The sequence below is a fragment of the Populus euphratica genome, unplaced genomic scaffold (genome assembly GCF_000495115.2).
Source record: "Populus euphratica unplaced genomic scaffold, PopEup_1.0 scaffold703.1, whole genome shotgun sequence".
Lineage (NCBI taxonomy): Eukaryota > Viridiplantae > Streptophyta > Magnoliopsida > Malpighiales > Salicaceae > Populus > Populus euphratica.
In genome coordinates, this window is record NW_011500571.1 from 90,727 (window position 1) to 111,497 (window position 20,771).

The 20,771-nt window shown below is 32.9% G+C and overlaps 2 protein-coding genes and 1 long non-coding RNA gene across 4 annotated transcripts in view; 2 read left to right on the forward strand and 1 right to left on the reverse strand.

The window, feature by feature from the left end:
• Positions 1 to 16,378, forward strand: part of LOC105115448 (uncharacterized) — a 35,333-nt gene extending 18,955 nt beyond the window's left edge. Inside the window, exons 1-4 of one of the 2 annotated variants that reach the window (XM_011012332.1) lie at positions 13,983 to 14,093; positions 14,713 to 15,529; positions 15,684 to 15,863; positions 15,939 to 16,378. In XM_011012332.1, the coding sequence (XP_011010634.1) occupies positions 15,088 to 15,529; positions 15,684 to 15,796 (555 nt within the window). In that variant the 5' untranslated portion in view covers positions 13,983 to 14,093; positions 14,713 to 15,087 and the 3' untranslated portion in view covers positions 15,797 to 15,863; positions 15,939 to 16,378. Of the gene's footprint in view, positions 1 to 13,982; positions 14,094 to 14,712; positions 15,530 to 15,683; positions 15,864 to 15,938 lie in introns of those variants that run through there. The other variant, XM_011012333.1, reaches the window with a different exon arrangement.
• LOC105115451 (LRR receptor-like serine/threonine-protein kinase GSO1) overlaps positions 1 to 20,771 on the reverse strand; it is a 91,794-nt gene that overhangs the window by 64,682 nt on the left and 6,341 nt on the right. The window contains exons 6-7 of the mRNA XM_011012336.1: positions 1,177 to 1,190; positions 1,096 to 1,109 (exon numbers count right to left, since the gene is read on the reverse strand). Of these exons, the coding sequence (XP_011010638.1) occupies positions 1,096 to 1,109; positions 1,177 to 1,190 (28 nt within the window). The remainder of the gene's footprint in view (positions 1 to 1,095; positions 1,110 to 1,176; positions 1,191 to 20,771) is intronic.
• On the forward strand, positions 1,377 to 20,051 carry LOC105115449 (uncharacterized). The gene is made up of 3 exons (XR_840343.1): positions 1,377 to 1,388; positions 2,218 to 2,220; positions 19,932 to 20,051. It is a non-coding gene; the product is annotated as an uncharacterized LOC105115449 (long non-coding RNA).

Sequence of the window (20,771 nt, forward strand, 5' to 3'; positions counted from 1 at the left end):
TTTTTTGTATTGTGATAGTCAAAGTGCCTTGCATATTGCAAGGAATCCAGCATTCCATTCAAGAACAAAACACATAGATGTTCAGTATCACTTTGTTCGTGAAATGGTGGAAGATGGAAGTGTGGGTTTTCAGAAGATTCACACAAAGAAAAACCCAGCAGATGCTTTGACCAAACTGGTCAACACTGATAAGTATATATGGTGCAGATCCTCTTATGGCCTAACAGAAACGTAAACAACATGAAGATGACAAGTATAGAAAGGATAGACGAAGAATCACAAATAATCAAGTGTGAAGACTTGATTACATCATCAAAGTCTTCAAGTGGGAGAATGTAAAGTCATGTAATTAGGTGGCATAATTAATGGAATTTGAGTGGGAGATGAGTTGTAATTGGTGGAGGATGAGTTGGTATAATTAATGGAGTATGAGTGAAGGATGAGTTGTTAGGCATATATTCCTCCTAAATTTATGACCATTATACCCTCACTCTTGCCTATAAATAGGCAATGCATTCAAGCCTATATGCACACCAAAATAGAGAGAAGAAGAAGAGAGTGAAGAGAGAGTAATCCCATAAAATTGTGAGGTATTTGTGATAGAGTAAGTGAGGTGTTTTCTCCTAATAATAGAGAGATTCCTAGTTGTTCTCCTATTATTAGAGAGAGGTTGTAATTCCCACATTACTTAGTAAAATCCTTCTATACTTGTCTGTGGACGTAGCCCAATTGGGTGAACCACGTAAATTCTTGTGTGTTCCATTTCTCATTTTATCCTGTCTCTTATCTTTTATCTTGTCGGGTTTGCATGCCAGTATCCTAACATGTTGGACTTGAAATCTTACGAGATATACATAAGAAAATGATGCATGAACGCATATAGATATAAATTCCTATAGATGAAAGCTCAGTCAAGCATGATAAAATGCTATCATTAAATTGATTATTAAATAGATATGAAGTCTTCATTTTTCTTGATAAAGAAACTGTATACGAGAATGGCTTGCAAAGCAGTTAGGTATGAATTATATATAATTTAATATTGATCCTGTCAGCTTATTGAATGACAGATCCAAAGACTTGAGAAATGAAAACCCAGTTAGAGATGAAAAAAATGCTATCGTCGCATTGATTCCCACTTAGTTGAAGGTTCTCCAGTTTTTTCAACCTTAATGACAAGTCTTTGGAACCTGAAAGATGTTTGTCAAAAGCATATTGGAAGGAAATAAATGCATAGAAAAAATCATATGAGAAGGAGAAAAGAAAAGGTTACCATAGAAGCTAGCTGATCCTGTCAACTGATTGTGTGATAGATCCAAAGACTTGAGAGTGGAAAGCCCAGTCAAACATGACAAAATGCTTTTATCATTAAATCGGTTATCACTTAGGTCAAGTAACTCCAGTTTTGACGATAGGACTTCGAAGCCTGGAAGAAAAACATCGAAGCAAGATAATTAACATCCACAAATCATATAACTTTATTTTTTATTATAAGAAGATAAACATTGAACGAACCTTGATTCTCAAAGCAACCATCTAATCCAGTAGAGCTCAAATCAAGATTTTGCAATTCTCTAAAAGGAAAAAACAAAGATGCGTTGAGAACCCAATCGCCCAAGCTCAAACCCCTTGCATCCCAAAGAGAGAGTTGGATCGCTTGCCTTGTGGCTGTATCACACTTGATCCCAGACCACTTACAACAATTATCCTCTTTATTGACCGTCTAGTCGACTAAATACCCGTAAACGCTGTGTGGATTGATCAAAGCTTTGATCCCCAAGAGCTCAATTCTCTCTTCCTCCAAACACCCATAGCAACGACCATAGCTTTCGCCAACCAAAGTTAATAATGTTAGCAACATCCAAACCCACATCTTTTTCATTGTTATCATCTTAGATAATTCTATGAACCACTACGGTTTGTAGAATATTGTTGTTTGTTATGTGCATTTGGGCAACAAAAGAGGTCCTATTTATACTACTTTGGCTCTCTTATGTGAAATCACCCTAACATTGTTGACAAAATCAACAATGTTAGGCACCAATTTGTCAACAATGTTAGGCATAAATTTGGTGCCACCTACCTTGCCCTTGTCTTTTGCATGGATGTTTGCCTATAAATAGGCAATGCATCCAAGCATTATAAACACACCACAAGAGAAGAAAGAAGAGAGGGTGAAGAGAGAATAATCCCACAAAATTGTGAGGTATTTGTGAGATAGTAAGTGAGGTGTTTTCTCCTAATAATAGAGAGATTTTTGTTGTTCTCCTATTATTAGAGAGAAGTTGTATTCCCACATTACTTAGTAAAATCCTTCTATACTTGCCCGTGGACGTAGCCAAATTGGGTGAACCACGTAAATTCTTGTGTGTCATTTCTCATTTTATCTTGTCCCTTACCTTTTGTCTTGTTGAGTTTGCATGCCAGTATCCTAACATCTTCAACCTTTCATTTGAATTTTCTTTGCTCAACTGTGAACAGAAAAAGACTTCGGTGCATCATTGGAGAAGACTTTGAAACATAGTAAAATTGACCAATTAAACACCAGTAGAATTTTCATATTACCAATGGATTGGACCGTTGGTATTTAAACACTAATTCCATCAGAAAAATATTTACCGAGAGAATCATGGATGGTAATTATTCATTGAAAAATTTATTATTAGTGATTTTATTATGCTTGTCATTCCATCAATAATATCATCACCGATAGATTTATAAAAAAAACACGTTAAATAAAAAAAATTACAAGTATCATTTCATCGGTTAGTATGACATATCATCGACAGAGAATACAATTTGTAATTCTATTAGTGATTTATTTCATATTACTGACAAACTAAACCCGTTGGTGATTTACATATTATTACTGGCAAGATCATGGAATTTTTTTTAACTCTCTAGAACTCTCCGAGGGATTTAGTTTGTCGGTGATTCCATCTGTAATGTTGAATAGCATTTCATGTAATTGTTTTTCAACTCTCTGAAAACTTAGTCTGCCGGTAATTCTGTTAATAATTTGTTAATATTTTTTTTAAAATCAAATAAATAGAACATAAAAAAATTAAAAGAAATAAAAACTAAAATAAAAAACCAAATATTTATTATAAATTTAAAAATTATCAATTTAAATACAATTAATCTAAAGGATAGAAGCTAAAGGAGGAGGAGGCAGGGGCAGATCTTTGCCAGGACCAGGTAGGCAATGAGGCGGACCACATGACATTCTCCTTGACATCTATACAAATTAAAGTGTTAAAAAAGGTAATAACATTTCTGTTTAAAAAAAAATTCAACACCATCTCCCCTATATGAGAGCCTAACTGAAATTCATATACTTACAAACATTCATCAATAAATAAAGCCATAAACTAGTTGATTTTATTTATTTATAAATTGATTATTTTATAATATGAACAAGGCAATGAATTGAACAAGGAAATATAACATTCACTAATATTTATTTTACTTCATGTTTAATTTGTTGCAATAAGTGTTTGGTTTTATTTCTAGTATTGTATCAAGAATAAATTTGATATTCGATGTTGTACAATATGGAAAAATATTTTCACTTCTAGTATTGTATTTGATTTCTGTCAAGTATCTTCTCCTTACTATATTTTTGGTACAAGTCATTCAAGATGAAAAAATATTGACAAACTCCCACTTGAAGGAAATTCCCCACTTTCATTATGTCTTGGAACATTATTTATTTTTGTTTCCAAGTGAGACTCAAAGTATTCTGAGATAATGTTAAGATCTCTTCCACAATATAAGCCTTGTATATTGAAGTCTTAACATGAGCTTTATTTTTAACCATTTTCTTTAAATTGAATAAGTTTTCGAATGGAATTAAATGAATGTCTTTTTTTAAAAAAAAAATAGACAATAGAAATTTAATTAGAATGAATATGCAATTCGTAACCTCTTGAATGGATACATCCATCTATATTGGATATGGCCTCCTACTTTTGTTTCAATTAGTAGATATATAGGTAGATGCTCTATTAAGTCAAAGAAAGATGAAGGAAATATCATCTCAAGTTTGCAGATTGTCTGGATAATATTTGTTTCAAGCTTCTCTATAAGTTGGGTATGCAACTTGTTAGAGCATATATCTCTAAAAAAATGACTGATCTCTATGAATATATCCCATATCTCCTTTGACAATAAATCTAGGTAAGCATGTCGAATGAGTGTTTTTATGAACGCGTGACTATCGCACCCTCCCGAGAGCTCGACGTCGCGACGACCTTCCCTCGTTGCAAGGAGATATGTGGGGGTTTTTGTTTTGTGAAAAGGGAGTCGCCACCTAGTATTATGGTCACTAGGAAACCTAACTGGTCTTTCAGAGATTCTAAGGCAAGGGACTGGTTGCGTAAAGGGAAAGTTTTAGCACCCCTAGTACACCCTACCTAAGGTAAGCTGCTTGGTGTTTGGTTTTCTGTGTAGTTGCTATGGTGTTGGTGTTCTCGAATCCCATCAATTTCCTAGGATAAGTCTGCTCTGATGAACGAAACTTGGGTCCAAAGTCTAAGGAAAAGAACCTTTGGCCAATACGGATCATACCTTTAGATATATCTATAGAGTGGCAAAGAGAGACGTTGTAGATCTCTTGGAGTCTGTGTTTGTTTTGAAATAAATTTAGAATTACTCCTAGAAAAATATCTTTTATATTAACCACCTGGAGTTTCTTTATCTGAATATTTACAACGGACAATTATTCCCAATAATATTTTGAATATTTACCCCTTTGGGGGTTTCTTTATCCAAATATTTGTAGTGAATAATAACAAATTATTCCTAATAAATTTTGGATATTTACCCTTTTAGGATTTCTTTATCCAAACATTAATAGTGAATAATAACAAATTATTCCTAATAATATTTTGGATATTTACCCATTTGGGATTTCTTTATCCAAACATTAATAGTGAATATAGATGAATTCCACAAAAATAAGATTTTTATATTTTTTGGAATATTGGCCAACACCCTTTGGAATTTACAAACATGTTGTAAAATCCAAAAATGCAAGAAAATAATTTTTATTGTGTTTAAGAAATCCATGCGAAAATACATTTTTAAAACTTCAAATATTTGTTTTTTTATGAAAAAAACGTTAAAAAACATGTTAGTATATTGGTCGTATGCATGAAAACAAAATATTTTTCATTTTTATATTTTTTTGATGTTTCGACGAAAACCAGGTATTTTAATACTGAATTTGTATCTTTACAGTATAAAAATACAAATTGATATTGATCAAAATATAGTAACAAAATTACAAAAAATCACAGATTCTTTGAAATAATTTTTTGAAGAAAATTTTCCAGATGGGCCAAACCCGGCCCAAAAAAAACTGGATAAAAATCAGCCCAAAATAAAATGGCCCACTTTCTGCAAGGCTGGGCTCAGCCCACCCGAAACAACATAGGTCGGTACTGTACAATGAATAGTTACCATGTGGCTGTTCACCTACACAGTACCCCCGTAAATTAACTAGCCGGTTACTATGCACCTGCACAGTAACCGGGTAATTATATTCTTCGCAAATAAATACATCCTTAGTTACTGTTCACACACTATTCAAGTGAATTAAGTTTACCCGAACAAAACAAAATGCATGCAAAGAGCCCTTTTAATTGAACAAAACAGAATGCATGCAAAACCCACGTTACTGTTCAAGTGAATTAAGTTTCACTTGAAAAGTGCAAACACAAAGCAAAAACATGTTCACGGTGCGGGAGGTGAAGAAAACCGTCCTGGGAACGAAAGGAAAACAACGAGGTTTGAAGGCCTGTTGGCTCGTCGATCAGTGGTGTCGTCCTCTGCTGGCGTTCTTCTTCTAAGTTCCCTCCTTTGCAATCTTCGTTCCTCTCTCCTTCTTCTGGTTTTCTGTGCTTCTTCTTCCTTATTCTACAGACCTCATATGCAAGATGATGAGCTAGTGTGGTTGGTGTAGTTGGTGGTGTCACGGTGGCTGCTCTTCCTCTTCTCTAGTGTTGCTGCGGCTACCCTTCTTCCTCGTCTGTGCAGCTGCTGGTGCGGTTCATGGTGTTTGCTATGGCTGCTCTTCCTGTGTTTTCTTCTGCTTATCTTCTCTTCTTCTGCTCGTCCATTGTTGTGTTCTTCCTCGTTCGTTTGTTCTCTGGTTCTCTTTCTTGTGCTTCCCGTCTTGTCTCTATTGAGAAGAAATGGTTGCTGCTGTTGTGGGGTTCGGTTGAGGCTGGTCTGGGGCTACGTTGACAGAGAAGGCTATTTTCGGGTGCACGGAAGAAATGGCCAAGGTTCAACAGAGGTGGTGCTGCTAACAGCTCTTCCTCCTGGTGTGGCTGCTGGGATGAAGGAGATGATGAGCTGACGATGGCGCCGCTGCTGCTCTTCCTCCCCTCTGTCGTTTCAGCGTTGCTTGGCCTCTTTGTTTTCCTTTATTTCTTTCTCGTTCCCCTCTCTTTAGTTCAAAAACTTTCCCCCTCTTTTAGTTTTTCAGCCCTCTCTCTCATTCAAAAAAAATTCTCCTCTCATCCTTCCCCCCCAAAAAAACCTTCTCTATTACAGCTGCTAATAGCAGTATTTATAGGAGTGGTTTTGCATGGGAGCGGGGGAGGCATTGTTACGCATGGGGAGCAAGGGACACCGGGTGAAGTCTCTAATGGGTATGGCTTTTGGTTTCGGCAGCACGCGAGGAGAAAGGAACAGTGTCACAAAACGACACTATTCTTTTTTTTAATTATTATTTTTACATGGGGACCCAAAAATAGATTACAATTGTGATAATCATGACTCTTTATTCCATATAATTTGTTATCCTTCAAATTCATCGCTTAGATATGTTTGAAATATATTCGTTAAGAAAACATAGACTTTTAAACTTTTGATAGACAAGTAATTGTGCATTCTTATCTAAAGCGAATTTAATAAAACTCTCAACCCATTACAATAATCCATCTTATGCAACACTTTTGGTGAAACTTGATATATCTAATAACGATCATTCATTGCTTATATAAACCCTACATAGAATGTTGATGACAAAATACATTAGTTAATAATATGGACTAAACAAATTATCGGTACCAAACTAATTAGCTACCATCAGTTTAACTCAAATTTATTCAATCTATTTTAATTGTACCCTTAAATCATTATCAATTTTCTATAAAAATTCAATTCCTCCATATTTACTAAAATTTTAAATTTAATAATAAAATTGACAAAATAGAAAACGTACACATGAAATAAGTCATTATTTATTTCATTACAAAACACCTAAGTCACAAAATCAAGCTCAATTTCATCAAATTACAAACAAATACTATTTTTTAAAATCTAAAAAAAAAAACCTAATATGTACAAATCATACATTCACAAAATAAATTTCTATGAGAAAAAGCTATATAACAAATAAATACATAAACAAACTACAAATAATATCTTAAAATGCCAAAAAAATTAGCATTTTAAAAATCAGTTACAAAAAAAAAATTCTTTCTTTATATGGCCAATCTTAAAAGAAAAAAAAAAGTAGGACAGGGATGCAGACAAATTAAGTGTTGAGGTGGCAGGATTTGTGATGATGAGAGCTTGATTTATGACAAAATATAGGGGTGTTGGGTGTTGTTTTCTAAATAATAAAAAGGAAAAAAAAGAAATAAAGGTGGAGGAGAGGAGATTTGTTTGTCAAGTTATAGCTTAAATATTACCTACAGATTCACCGATGGATATTAGTGATAGTTTATTTCATAAGTAATATAGTCTATAATAATGACACATTATTTTTTTTATTTTTTTTTTAATTATAATTTTCTTGATATATTCCAATGAAAAATCTTCATTGGTATATATCAAGGAACATAGCAAAAAAATATTTTGTCGATAAATGTCATTATAAATTGTTGATAGGTTTTGTTTTGTCAATAGTTTGGTTTATATTTGATAATTTTATGGTATTCTAATGATTTGGATTTTTTGGCAGTAAAAAGTTATTCAAAATGATTGATTAGATAAAATTTAGCCGAGTAAGACATTGTAAGTTGTTTACAATTTTCACTCAAAAAAATAAAATAAAATTTACTAGATGTTTTTGAAAACAATGCTTTAATTAAGGCTGAACATTGAGGATTGTTTTCCCACTCTGTTTTCAGATTTCAACTAATTAATAAGTTTTCTTTATAGTTTGAATATTTTTTTAAATCAGATATTATTTTATTTCATTGTCTATCTGTTACTTTAATTAATTTGATTTGTGAAAGAAATGAAGAGGTAAGAAAATGATTTCTTTCGTTTAATTTAAGACTTATGCTTTTGAATGCTTGAGAGTGTAGTAATTCATGTTTTTGAATGTATTTTAAAAGTATATTTTATTTTAAAAAATATTAAATTAATGTTTTCTTTAATGTTTTTTCTATATAGTTTTAATATATTTATATAAAAAAATCTAAAAACAGATCTTTTTATGTATTTTTAAATAAACAGTACTTTTAAAAAAACATTTTACACCATCACAGACGAAACACATGTACGTTTAAGTTTTTGAGTCGGAGTCAATCTATTGGTTGCCTTACAGCACCACGGGAGAAATTGAGTTAAAGCATGAAATGTCGTGGACGCTGATGCTTTGACTTGCAGGGCTTCGCCGGAAATTGCTGATTTCATTGCGGAAACAAACCTTGTAAGGGCGATTAAAGTTGTGATCTAACATCGCAAGAAATAATTGCAATCAATTGGGAAACTCCAGCAAGAAAGTAGGACAGAACCATTTTAAGCTGATTCAATCTGCAATTCTTAATATATGGAGTGGCAATGGATTTGTTTTTTAAAAAAGAAAGAAATCCAACAATAAAATGAAATAGTAATTGAAAATAAAAGACATTTTAATTTAAATTAGCTGAATGCCAGTTTGTCATCAATTATTGATGTACAGCTCTATTTTGTGTTAAACGTTGGGTGTATAAATTAGTCAAAAGTAGGCTATCACGCTTTCTCCATTACTGTTCTGCAACGATATTTTGGTGGCGCAAAATGTCGTCTACGCGGATGCTTGACTAGGAACAACCGTCTCCCCAATAACAAATTCACCTTCTGAAGTTGGAGAACTTGCGAAAAGTAGCCACCACAAAATAATTACAAGAATCCATGCAATTTTCAATGAAGTAAAACCACTTGCATCGCCCATAGGAATTGATGTAAAGAATTACTGTAATAGTCATCACCACAACTAAGTAACATTTACCAAAACTGATATAGAAAACATCCATGTCTATTACACCATCATCTTCTTGTTCATCGTTATCCTTTGGCTGCCATGATGATTCTTCTTCATTACAATTGTTTCGCAATGGAAATTCACACAAGAAACGATTTTCTTCATAACTCGTTTCATCGAAGGTCTTAAACTGATACTTTTTCTTGAGAATCTTTCTTGATAAGTTATTGAGGATCACACTAACAACTGCTAGTGTGGTAATTTCAGTGAGTTACCGGGAGATAATATTATTTAAGTTGTTGTAAGAAAGATCCAAATTTTTAATCTACTTCAAATTTGAGAACTTTGCAGGTATAGATCGAGCGAGATTGTTGTGTGATAAAATTTCCATCATTTTTTTTAATAAATATTAAATCATTATTTCTTTAAACAAATATAAAAAGAGAGTGCAGAATCTAAAATTCATGAATTTCTCAAAACCTCATTACCTTTATAAACCATGAGAACATGTTTATGATTTGTACAATCGCAGCATTTCTAGACTTCTTGCTCCTTAGCTTCAATTCTTCCTACATTGGCTTTCTCCTTCTCACAGTGATACTGGATATAGTTTTTTTCATGATAATATGACATTTTCTATCACTATGATCCACTCTAGGTCTAAAATTTGATATAGAGTTACTCCTATCAAAATTATTTTTTTATATTATTTTTCTAACACGAAAATCACAATTTTGCTTTTGAAAGAAACCCATTACAATTAATGTCGTCTTATAATTGACATAATTATTTTCTACTTCTGAAATCTTATCATTATCATTTTTTTACCCCTTCCACCCTCCATAAAGTTACCATTTAACTCCACATTCGAGATTAAATCTTAAAACTTCTTTAGATTATTTTTTTCGTACCATTGAAATTTTTATAAACACAAGTAAAAGAGGTGAAAAACTCCTTTACCCACGTATCAAGCATACCCTAATACATAACACTAGTCAAATCTTGACTTAACATCTCAAGTGAATGGCTGGCTAGGATTTTGCAAAATGAGAAATAATAGATGAGTGGTATACTGAAAATAAATATGTATTATATGTGGAGCAGGTATAAAATCAATATAATTTATTCTGGAGCAATAAATAGAATAGGATAAGACCCATTAATTTGGATTTTGAATACAAGTATATCCATTGAGTTTTGCATATTAATTTGAAAGTTATTTGGATTTGTTTAGAGAATAATGTCAAAATTATCAAATAAAAACTTTGCTCCAGTCATGGATTTTAACTTTTAAGAGTCAACCCATTGGGTAGAGGTAGAGTTGGATTTAATAACTATAGATGACAACCTAATTGCAAAAAAAAAAAAACATTTGATATAGAAAATTTTTAAGGAAAATAAATAATTTACTTTGTTAATTTTATTTTCCTATTCATTATTATGATGCTTTTATAGTTTTTTCTCCTTTTTGAAAGGAATTTTTTTATTTATTATTATTAGGGTTTTCTAGTTTATTTTCTATATAAAGATTTATAATAATTTTTTGAAAATTAAAAATAAAACAAAAAAATTATTAAATATTTTAAAAATCTTTCTATATTTATAATATTTTTATTTCTTAGAGTTTTAACTTACAATAAACATCAACATTGATCCAGAGACCTAGTTTGAAAAGCACTTGAACATAAGGACTTCAGATGCTTTGGGCCATGGGTAGAGACTTGAGAGGTGGTTTCTTGAAATGGGCCAAATATATGAATATTTTTTAATGCTTACTCTACTGGATAGGTAAATGCCCTGCAGGTAATAACCACGATAGGAGTCCGACTTAATTAGAGTTGATAGGGCACAAGTATATATAATATTGTGCTCCGATTAATACAAAAACAATAATAATAATAATAATTAGGGTAATCTATTCTTTTATTCGGCTTTCTAACCTTCTCAGAATTGCATCAATTAAGAAGCATTAACGGCCGCAGAGAAAGTTACTAGAGATCATGAAGAAGCTGTCGATTTTGTAAGGAAGGTGCAAAAGCGCATCAACAAGGAGGCTTACAAAGACTTTTTGATGACTTTATGTGCATACAGAAACAAGTGCAAGGATGTGGTGGATGTGTACAGGGACGTAGTTGAGCTGTTTGCAGACTATCCTGATTTGCTGGAGGGGTTTCACATATTTTTGCCAACTTCTGAGATGATAGCTGATCTGGAAAGCAAATTGCAGAGATTTTATAGATATAAACAAACTTGAATTGTGATCAAATTAAGTCATTAATTGGTTTTATATATAATATTTTCCTGTAAACTGAAATCTTACCGTGTGTTTGCTTGCTGTAGTTTTGCATGTTAACTTAAGGTTGTAAAGCTAAGACCATATTAGAGGTACAACATTGTGTTTTTATTATTATTATTATTATAGATGTCCGAATCAATTTGTATGTATATCAATTAATCCTATGGATACTAAAATTAACAATCAGGTAAATCTTCAATGATCTTGAGGTTTGTAGGACTCGAACTGGTGATTTTTAAAAAGCAAACTTAAAACCTAACCAATTAAGTTATACCCTACGATTACATTATAGTATTTTATATTCATTAATAATGTGGGACAAGAAGAAATTATAATAAGGTTATTCAACTTATATTTAAATTAAGGATATATTGATATTTTCTATAGATTAATAATAGAAAAAAATACTCATTTTTTTTCCTTGTAAGATAATATTTACAACGTTTAGAGTTTTTGTTTCAAGTGTTTTTCACTTATATTCTATCTTTTTATACATATTATTTTTATTTTGTTGTTTTCATTTCATATATATATATATATTTTAAAAAATAACCTTGCAAGGTAATCTTCAAAGTATATATTTATCTAATTTTTAATTACTATACTTATGAATATTAAATTTAAATTTTATGTGGCATATGTTTAAACATGTAAGTGATTTAACAATAATTATTTTAAATATATACTTGAGTTAACATCATTTATCAACCTTCAATGTCTTCCATTTTCATGTATATTAAAGATATATTAAAAAAAACATTGTAGTTAAATATTGTTCCTTCAATTATGACAAATTGTGTCTCCATTTGTGATTCACATTTAAGTCAACAACTAAAACTTTGACTATTAATGAAAAAAAATTAAAATTTTTATTTTTTGTTTTTATATATAGTTTAAGCAAATAGAAACATGAATTCAATCTATAACTAGATATCATGCCTGCGTGATGCCGTGGGCTTGAGGCATACTTGTGTATTGTCGTGGGTTTATGGAGAAAAATAAAAAATTATATAGAAAAAAACTGTTGCAATTCATAATATTTTCAAGAAAAAAACTACAAAGTTAAGTTCTTAATCAGATTCATATTTACGAAATAAAATAAGTAAAGAAAATTTTGGAAAAAAATCATAACAAAAAAATCAAAAGGAAAAAAATCACTTAGAAAAACATTGTAGCAATCTATAGTATTTTATGAGAAAATCTACAATTACAATTCTCAACCAGCTTAATATTAAAAATAATAAAATCGATAAAGATAATTTTGAAACAAATCATAAAAAAATAATGTGGGAAAACATTGTAACAATTCATAATATTTTAAAGAAAAAAACTATGAAACTAAATTATTAATCAGCTCAATATGAAGAAAAAAATCCATAAAGACAATTTTAGAAAAAAATAAAAAAATCATATGAAGAAACACATTAGCAATCCATAATGTTTTTTTTTTTTAAAAAAACTATAAAGTTCAATTTTCAACTAGCTTCATATTAAAAAAAATAAAAACAACAAAAACAATTTAAAAAAAAATGAAAAAAAAGAGACAATTTTGGGGAAAAAAGTCAACAAGGATAATTTAAAAAAATACAAAGATAATTTAAACCAGTTTAATATTAAAAAAAATACAAAGATAATTTAAAAAATACAAAGATAATCAACTAAATTTTCAACCAGTTTAATATTAAAAAATCGACAAAGATAATTTAAAAAAAAAAAGAAAAAAAATAATTTTGGGAAAAAAAATAAAAACATGTAAAGCTAAAAAAAATGAAAAACAAATATAGAAAAAAAAGAGGAAAAATAAAAACGAAAAAAGCTATATTACTTTCCCATGTCTTATTAATTAATTATAAGGTTAATTATCAAGTTAACCTTTGTAGTATAGTTTTTAAATCTAATTGTGATCAATTGACACGAAGCAAGTTCAGAATCACTGGTTGAATGGATTAACATCACGTCAATTATCAACCTCCAAGATCTTTCATTTTCATGTATATTAAAGTTTTATAGTTTATTAAAAAAACAAAACATTGTAGTTAAATCAAAGGTTGGAGGTTGTCTCGAAACAAGTTTATGGCCATAGAAATGTTAATTAGAATTAACATTGATTAATTTATTTTTTTATTTTATAAAAAATTAAAATAATATTATTATTTATTTTAAAAAAATTAAAATTTTTTATTGGGTTTTATCGGGTTAAAAATCAACATGAATTTTTTACCGAATCATAACAAATTAATTCTTCTTTTAATTTTATTAAAATTAAAATCCGGATTAGTTTAGAGGTTAACTCATTAAGTGATGTCGGGGTTTAAAAAAATGATTGCTACCAAGTCTGAATCCAATCCTTCTAGTGTTGGACTAAATTGAATACAAGTAAAGTAGTAGGACTAAAGATTAACATGTAAGTAACGTCCCGACTGGGCAAGTACAAAGCGTGACATTGATCATTGACCCCTCCCCTGCGGGCCTGTTCATTGGTAAAGTTTTTTCAACTCCTTCCGCATTTCTACTTGGCAATTAAAGACTCCGCCTGTCAAATGCCGTCGGAAGACTAAACCCGGTGACCTCCCAACGATTCTCTCTCCGGTAAGTTAGAAATCCAATCTCATCCACCCCTTCCCCCCCTCTCCTTCTGATAGGGTTTTTAATCTAACATTGAAAAAGAAAAAAATAATTTTTTCAGTGACTTAGGGTTTTGTTTAGCGTAATTTTGGTGTAGTTTCTTTTGATTTCTTCGTTAGGTTCTTGTGTTTCAGTGATTATGAATGGCATTGCAGTGATTGAAATGAACATGCAGCCTTGATTGTACGTTGTTGATGTCTTCTAAGCCTTTCATTGATTTTGCTATTATTCTTTCTTTTGGAGAATTTTTTGCTTGGAAATTCTAAGAATTAATTTTTTTAGGCAATTTTTGTTTCTTTTATGAGAATATTGTACTTGGAAATTCTAATAATTAATATTTTTTTCTTTATGAGAATGTTGTTCATAATTTCCAAGAATATCCAGTCTAAATTTTTGTAAGATTGCTTCAAATATAGTAATTTTTTTTATGGGGTTGAATGTAAGTGGAAAAGTGGGGGATTGATTTGCCAATGGAGGGATACTTGGGTTTAGTTTGGTCAATTGCTTGTGAAACATCAATGTTAAGCCTGACCTGGTTTATTTAATGGAATCTCATGTTGTTGTTGTTGTTTGTGGTTTACAGCTTGCAGGATGGGAAATGATGCCAAGGCTAGTTGTAAGGGTAAGGATGAGGAAAGTAATGATATAAAAGGGAGAAACATTGGTAACAGATCATCAAGCAGTTTGGGTGCTGCTAATGATACTTGTGGTCTAAGAAAGTCAGCTAGACAAACATCATTGAAGAAAAACTTGACTCCAAGCCCTTCAAGTAGTAGAAAGTCTGAACGTATTGAGAAGCAGACCCCCCTACAATTCCTCCTGTTACGAGGAAATCTGAGAGATTGGTTGAGAAACAAAGTTTACCGACTTCTTCTAGAAGCCTGAGAAGGGTAAGAATCAGTTGTCATCTAGTTCTTCTGGTTCAACGAAGTGTGGTAAAAGCTCGGGTTCGTTAATTATGAAGGAAAAGCACAAGAAAGAGAAGAGTGTGAAACAACTTGAAACTGAAGAAGTTGGAAACATTGACAAATCTGTTATCAAAACTGTCCTGGTTGGAATTAAGAGAATGGATGCTCGTGCTTACAGGGAGCTGTTCAAACAGAAACAAAAGAAAGCTAGACTGGAAGGTAGTCAAGATCTGATAGTAAATAGGACACCTGGGGTTGATACTGAGGTGAAGAGTGGTTGCAAAGTGATGTCTTCTAAACAAAAAAGAAGTATTGACAACTTGAATTTTGATGCTACTGAAATGGTTTCAAATGAAGATGGCGATGCAGCTCCATATGAGTGCGGCAGAACTGATTCTGTGGATTCATGTTCCAAAAGGCAAAGGTTGAAGAAGCGCAATAAAGTGTCCAACAAAAGCACTGATTCGCCTTCTCTGAAAGCTGCTTCAATAGGTAACTGGCTAGTTTCACTGTTGATTAATTGTTCTGGTTTTGTTCCTTACCCTGTATGCACAGATGGTACTCTTCTCAGAGTATTAGGTGGCAAACATTGTGGGATTTCCTTGATTTTTTAATTAATCTTCATAAAATATCTCTTTTTCTGCAGGAACTTCTGGAGCTCCAGTGCATAAGATGTCTCAAGTCATGCCAAGTTCAATTAATCACTTGTTCATGAATGCTGCAGTAGGTTCTTTGATGTGGTGTATTGGGTCTGCCTAATAGCCAATAAAGAAAATAGCTCTGAAGATATCGGAACAACTGAAAAGAGAAGCAAATTATTGATAAGGTGAGAGAAAAGAATAGCAAATTTCTACAGTATCAACTGACAATGTGGAAGAAGAGAATAACACCTGATTTGCAGAAGCTGGGGATAATGTTGAAACTCAAATACACTCTTACAACGGCAATTTTCAACAAAAAGCAGGAACTGCGCAAATCCACTGGAAGGAATGGAGGTTCGGTTTTGTCAACATGAAATCCAACCTAATGCAAACAGATCTCATACAATCTTTGAATGGGCGTTGGTTTGACTCCTACAAGCTGCGGGCGAATCTTCAGCGTTTCGGCAGGCAGCGTCGTGAGCAAAAGAAAGACAAAGTGTGACACTCCAATCTGCTCGTTGCTCCCCTGTTCCGATTAGAAACAGAGATTCAAGAAACTATGCTACTGTATGAGCAAATGAACAGTTTTTACTATGTGGATTTGTGATTAAACTACAATGCTAAATACACCAACTCTGTGGATTTGTGATTAAACTTGGAAAACAACTACAGTACGAAAAAAGCCATATGTGGATTTGTGATTGAGAAATTTCATTTTTTTATTTATTTTTTGACATATTAGGTTCCACTAGATGCACCAAGTCAATGTGAGTGGTTGTCTTTTTTCTTGTTTATGAGGATCCAATAGATGCATGAAGTGAGTTATGTGAGGGGTGCTCACCGTCAATAATACTTCTTAAAAGGGAGACACATTGATTAAAAGATGTTCGTCACGTCGTACCCCCTCAGCCTCTTCCACCACAGTACACGCATTTCACTGAGGATATTTTTTTACTTGCAAGTATCTTCTCTACTTCTTAATTTTCCAAACAAGATCCTGTGATGGCAGGGTAGAGGCTTCTTTGCTGTGGTTGGTTGCTTGTGAGTGGTAGAGGCTTCTTTTTCCATCATTAAAGTTTTTTATACCATTGGCTTCTAACTTTTTTTCGCCTCAGAATGTCTTTATGGCTCAAAGTTGGATACTCTGCTTCTACGTTGCAAAGTCGAAGGGTGGGTTTACCCTTTTGTTCTAATAACAAAACGAGTTTAGGATTTCAAAGTACTAATCCAATAAACAATGATCTTCTACTTCATAGGTTAACTTTCCCTGGACTGCTTATGTCATTTATTCATAGGTCTACTTGTATACTATAACCTGGTCTAAGAGGCAATATTGCGTCTCTCTTTCAGATCTACATATCTTTTGAAAAATCTTATCACACTTGGATCAAGATCAGAACTCTAGCTCTATTTTTTTTCTTTTTGAATCTGTAGTTCTTTTTATTTTTTCTCGTCATTTTTTTTAAATTAAAAAATATAAATAAATTACTACAAAACGAATAAAACAAAAAACAAAACCAGCATAAAAAAAGTTGATGTGAACTTGCAAAACGAACTCAAGTTGTGAAAATTTGACAAAATATAAAATAAACATTTGACAAATCCCAAATATACTCGTATTGATGTCTACAAATTGACGGTGTCAAGCATTTACTGGTGACAAGCAGGGGCAAGATGGCAGGTTGGAAGATTCAACAACAGCAAAACAGAGACAAAGGAGCAGAGAAGAGGAGGGAAGAGCAGCAGTTTTCTGTTTTCTGAGGCTCAGCATTACATGATGAAACGTCTGTACAGACCTGAGGAACTTGACAGAGATGATAATTTTCCGGAAATTGATCCTCTCCGTAGCTAACCCCTCTAATTACAGAAGAGTTTCAGAGACCCATCTCCCCTGGCTCTCTTAGATACGGGTGATTGTTGTGATATGTTGAATTCTCCAGAAATCTTCACAGCGGTACCTCTCTATTGTCTTGATGAATGGTGGGGTGTCACCCTTGCTTTGCTTTCCATGGCCGGGATCTGGATCGTGAAAAAATAATTTAAAAATATTAATTAAAAACATAAAAAAATAAAAAATTTCTAAATTTTTCAAATACATTTATGATTTTTGAAATGTAAAATCACACAGGTGCCAAACTACAATACTAAATCTACCCGCTCTGGGGATTTGTGATTAAACTTGGAAAAAAACTACAATAGTAAAAACGCCATGTGTTGAAGAAGGTGGATCTTCTTGCTCTGATTTCAAAGCTTTTATTGAAGAGCTAAGGTGGGGTCGCCCTTGGAACAAAGGCAGATACAAGTGTTGTCACTCTGAATATTTTGTTTGAATTTAGTAGTGGTTTTGGCAATTTATTTTTAGACAAGTCTTGGGAGTTGAAAGAGTAATCACACTCAAGTCAATGACCAATCCAAATCAGTTCCCTTCATAATGGTTCAGGAATGAGCAGTCCAGCTTATATATTTAGCCTAAATAACTAATCAAATATAAAGGCTGAGGTTAGAGATAGTACACTGCAAAGCATCCAATAGCTAGACAAACAATCATCACAAACTAGGAACTACCATCTTCCCAATAACAAATTCACCTTCTGAAGTTGGAGAACTTGTGGAAACTAGCCCCCACAAAACAGTAGCAAGTATCTATGCAGTCTTCGATGAAGTAAAACCACCTGCGTCGCGAATATGAATTGATGCAGAGAACTGCTGCAATCGTCATCACCATAACTGTGTAACTTGCACCGAAACTGATGTAGAAAAACTCAATGTCTATAAAACCATCATCTTCTTGTTTATCATTAGGCACTAGCTGTGACGACACTGCTTCCTTGCTACAATTGTTTCGCAATGGAGGTCCACACAAGAAAGGATTTCCTTCATAACAGCTTTCATCGAAGGTCCCAAACTGATTTTTCCTCTCGGGTGTCTTACCTGACAAGTTATTGTGCGCCACACCAAAAACTTCCAGTGTGCTCATTTCAGTAAGTTACTGAGGGATGACACCATTCAACTTGTTGTAAGAGAGATCCAAACTGTCAATCTGCTTTAGGTTTGAGAATGTTGCAGGGATAGATCCAGTGAGATTGTTGTGTGATAAATTTAATGACAGTAACTTACTTAAGTTTCCCAATTCTTGTGGGATTGCTCCTAAGAAGTTGTTACTACTGGAGAGATCAATACCAGACATGAAGCTGAGAATTTTCCCCTTGTAACCATAATACATATTTTTAGTTGTAAATTCTATCACTTCTTTTGTAAAGTTGTGCCAAAAAGGGTTTCTAAAGAAATGGGTACTATCCACCAACGCTTTCTGGGAACTTACCTTGAAAGTAAGATTGCCCAAACAGGAGGGTAGTGGACCAGAGAGCTGATTTTGTGAAACATCCAAAATCCTTAATTGCTCTAACAAGCATAAATGAGCACAGGGAATTCACCATTAAAGTGATTAGCCCTCAGAAGAATAACACTCAGTGATGGAAGATTGCCAATCCAATTTGGAATGGAGCCGGTGAAGTTGTTATCTCGAAGATCCATCGTAATAAGGGAAGAGCTGTTACAAAATCCATTTAGTAATGGACCACTCAATCTATTATTGGATAGATGCACATGGGTTATTTGTAGTGGATTGGAGCAAGATGGTGCAGAACCAGACAAGTTGTTTTCAGAAAGGTCCAAATATTCAAGTTGGTCAAGCTTACAAAAGTCTACTAGAATTGGACCATTAAAATGGTTTTTGGACAAATCAATTGTGAAGATATGCTTCAAATTGAAAAACCACCTTGGAAGCATGCCTGAAAACTGATTGTTACTCAAACCCAATTCATACCATATTTTCCAAGAGGGTGGTGGAAAATAGAGGGTGGGGAAAATGTGGTAAGTTGTTATCACTTAGAGAAAATACAGACCAGAAGAATTGAACACCGAGGTCGGTATTTGCCCACCCAAATTGTTGTTTGACAACTTGAGAAACGTTATTGTTGTTAGTTGTTCTAATTTTACTGTGGACAATTGATTGTTGGATAAATCTAAAAATCCCAAAGAGCTGATATTTCCTAAACCAGAAGGAATACAACCTGTGAATCCATTCTCGGCCATCATTAAGCTCCATAGCTCCATAGATTTGGAAATATCAAACAAATATTGTTTGGAATTTGACCATTCATGTGGCTGTTGAATATATCTATGACTTTCATATTTGGATTTGGGTGATCTTGCAACTGTAAAGTACCAACAAAGGAGTTCTCGCTCAAAAGTAGTTGCTCCAATCGTGTATTGTTCTTAAGCAACCACGATGGAAACATTCCAGTGATGTTGTAGGAGAGATCAAGGACTCTTAAGTCATATTGGTGATAGAGGAAGGTGGGAATTTCTACATTCACTGCTTCTAATGTTGTACTATATGTATAAAAGCGGAAAAAGACTAGTTGGAACTTTGGAATCAAATCATGAAAGGAAATGGGTGCTGTTACTAGTCTGTTGTTCTCACCGGAGAACAACTTGAGACTTGAGTGGTTCATAAAAGGCTTCATTGAAATGGGAACTTCAAAGAGGTTATTTGATAGTGAGAGGGATTCAATGCATATGAGGTTGGTAAGAGGACCGGAGGCAATATTTCCAGTAAATTGGTTACTAGAAACATCTAATAGTTGTAGAGATGACAAGTTTCCTAAACAATCTGGAAGTGAACCACCAAAATTATTTCCGGAGGGATCTAACTACTCCAAATTCTTCCATTCACACCAACCTGTACAATTTATCTCAAAATAGTCAAAATATATAGTGTTGAAAGAATCTTGAGTGGATGGAGAGTTGTTAATTTACCTTGAGCGGGCAGGGTGCCATTGAGGTCACATTGGCCAACAGACAATACTTTAAGAGTAGTCAATGTTACGATGTTCTGGAGAAAGTTTAATGGGAGAGAAGTACGATCTAGATGCAATTCTTCAAGGGTGCTCGAATTGAAGAAAGTCCCCGTGAAAGAGAAAGAAGAAAAGGTACGATGAAAATAGTGGTGGTAGAGAGTAGCCATTCCTTTCAATATTATTAATTAACATTTTAAGAAACTAAACACTAATTTACGTTGACTTAAAGTA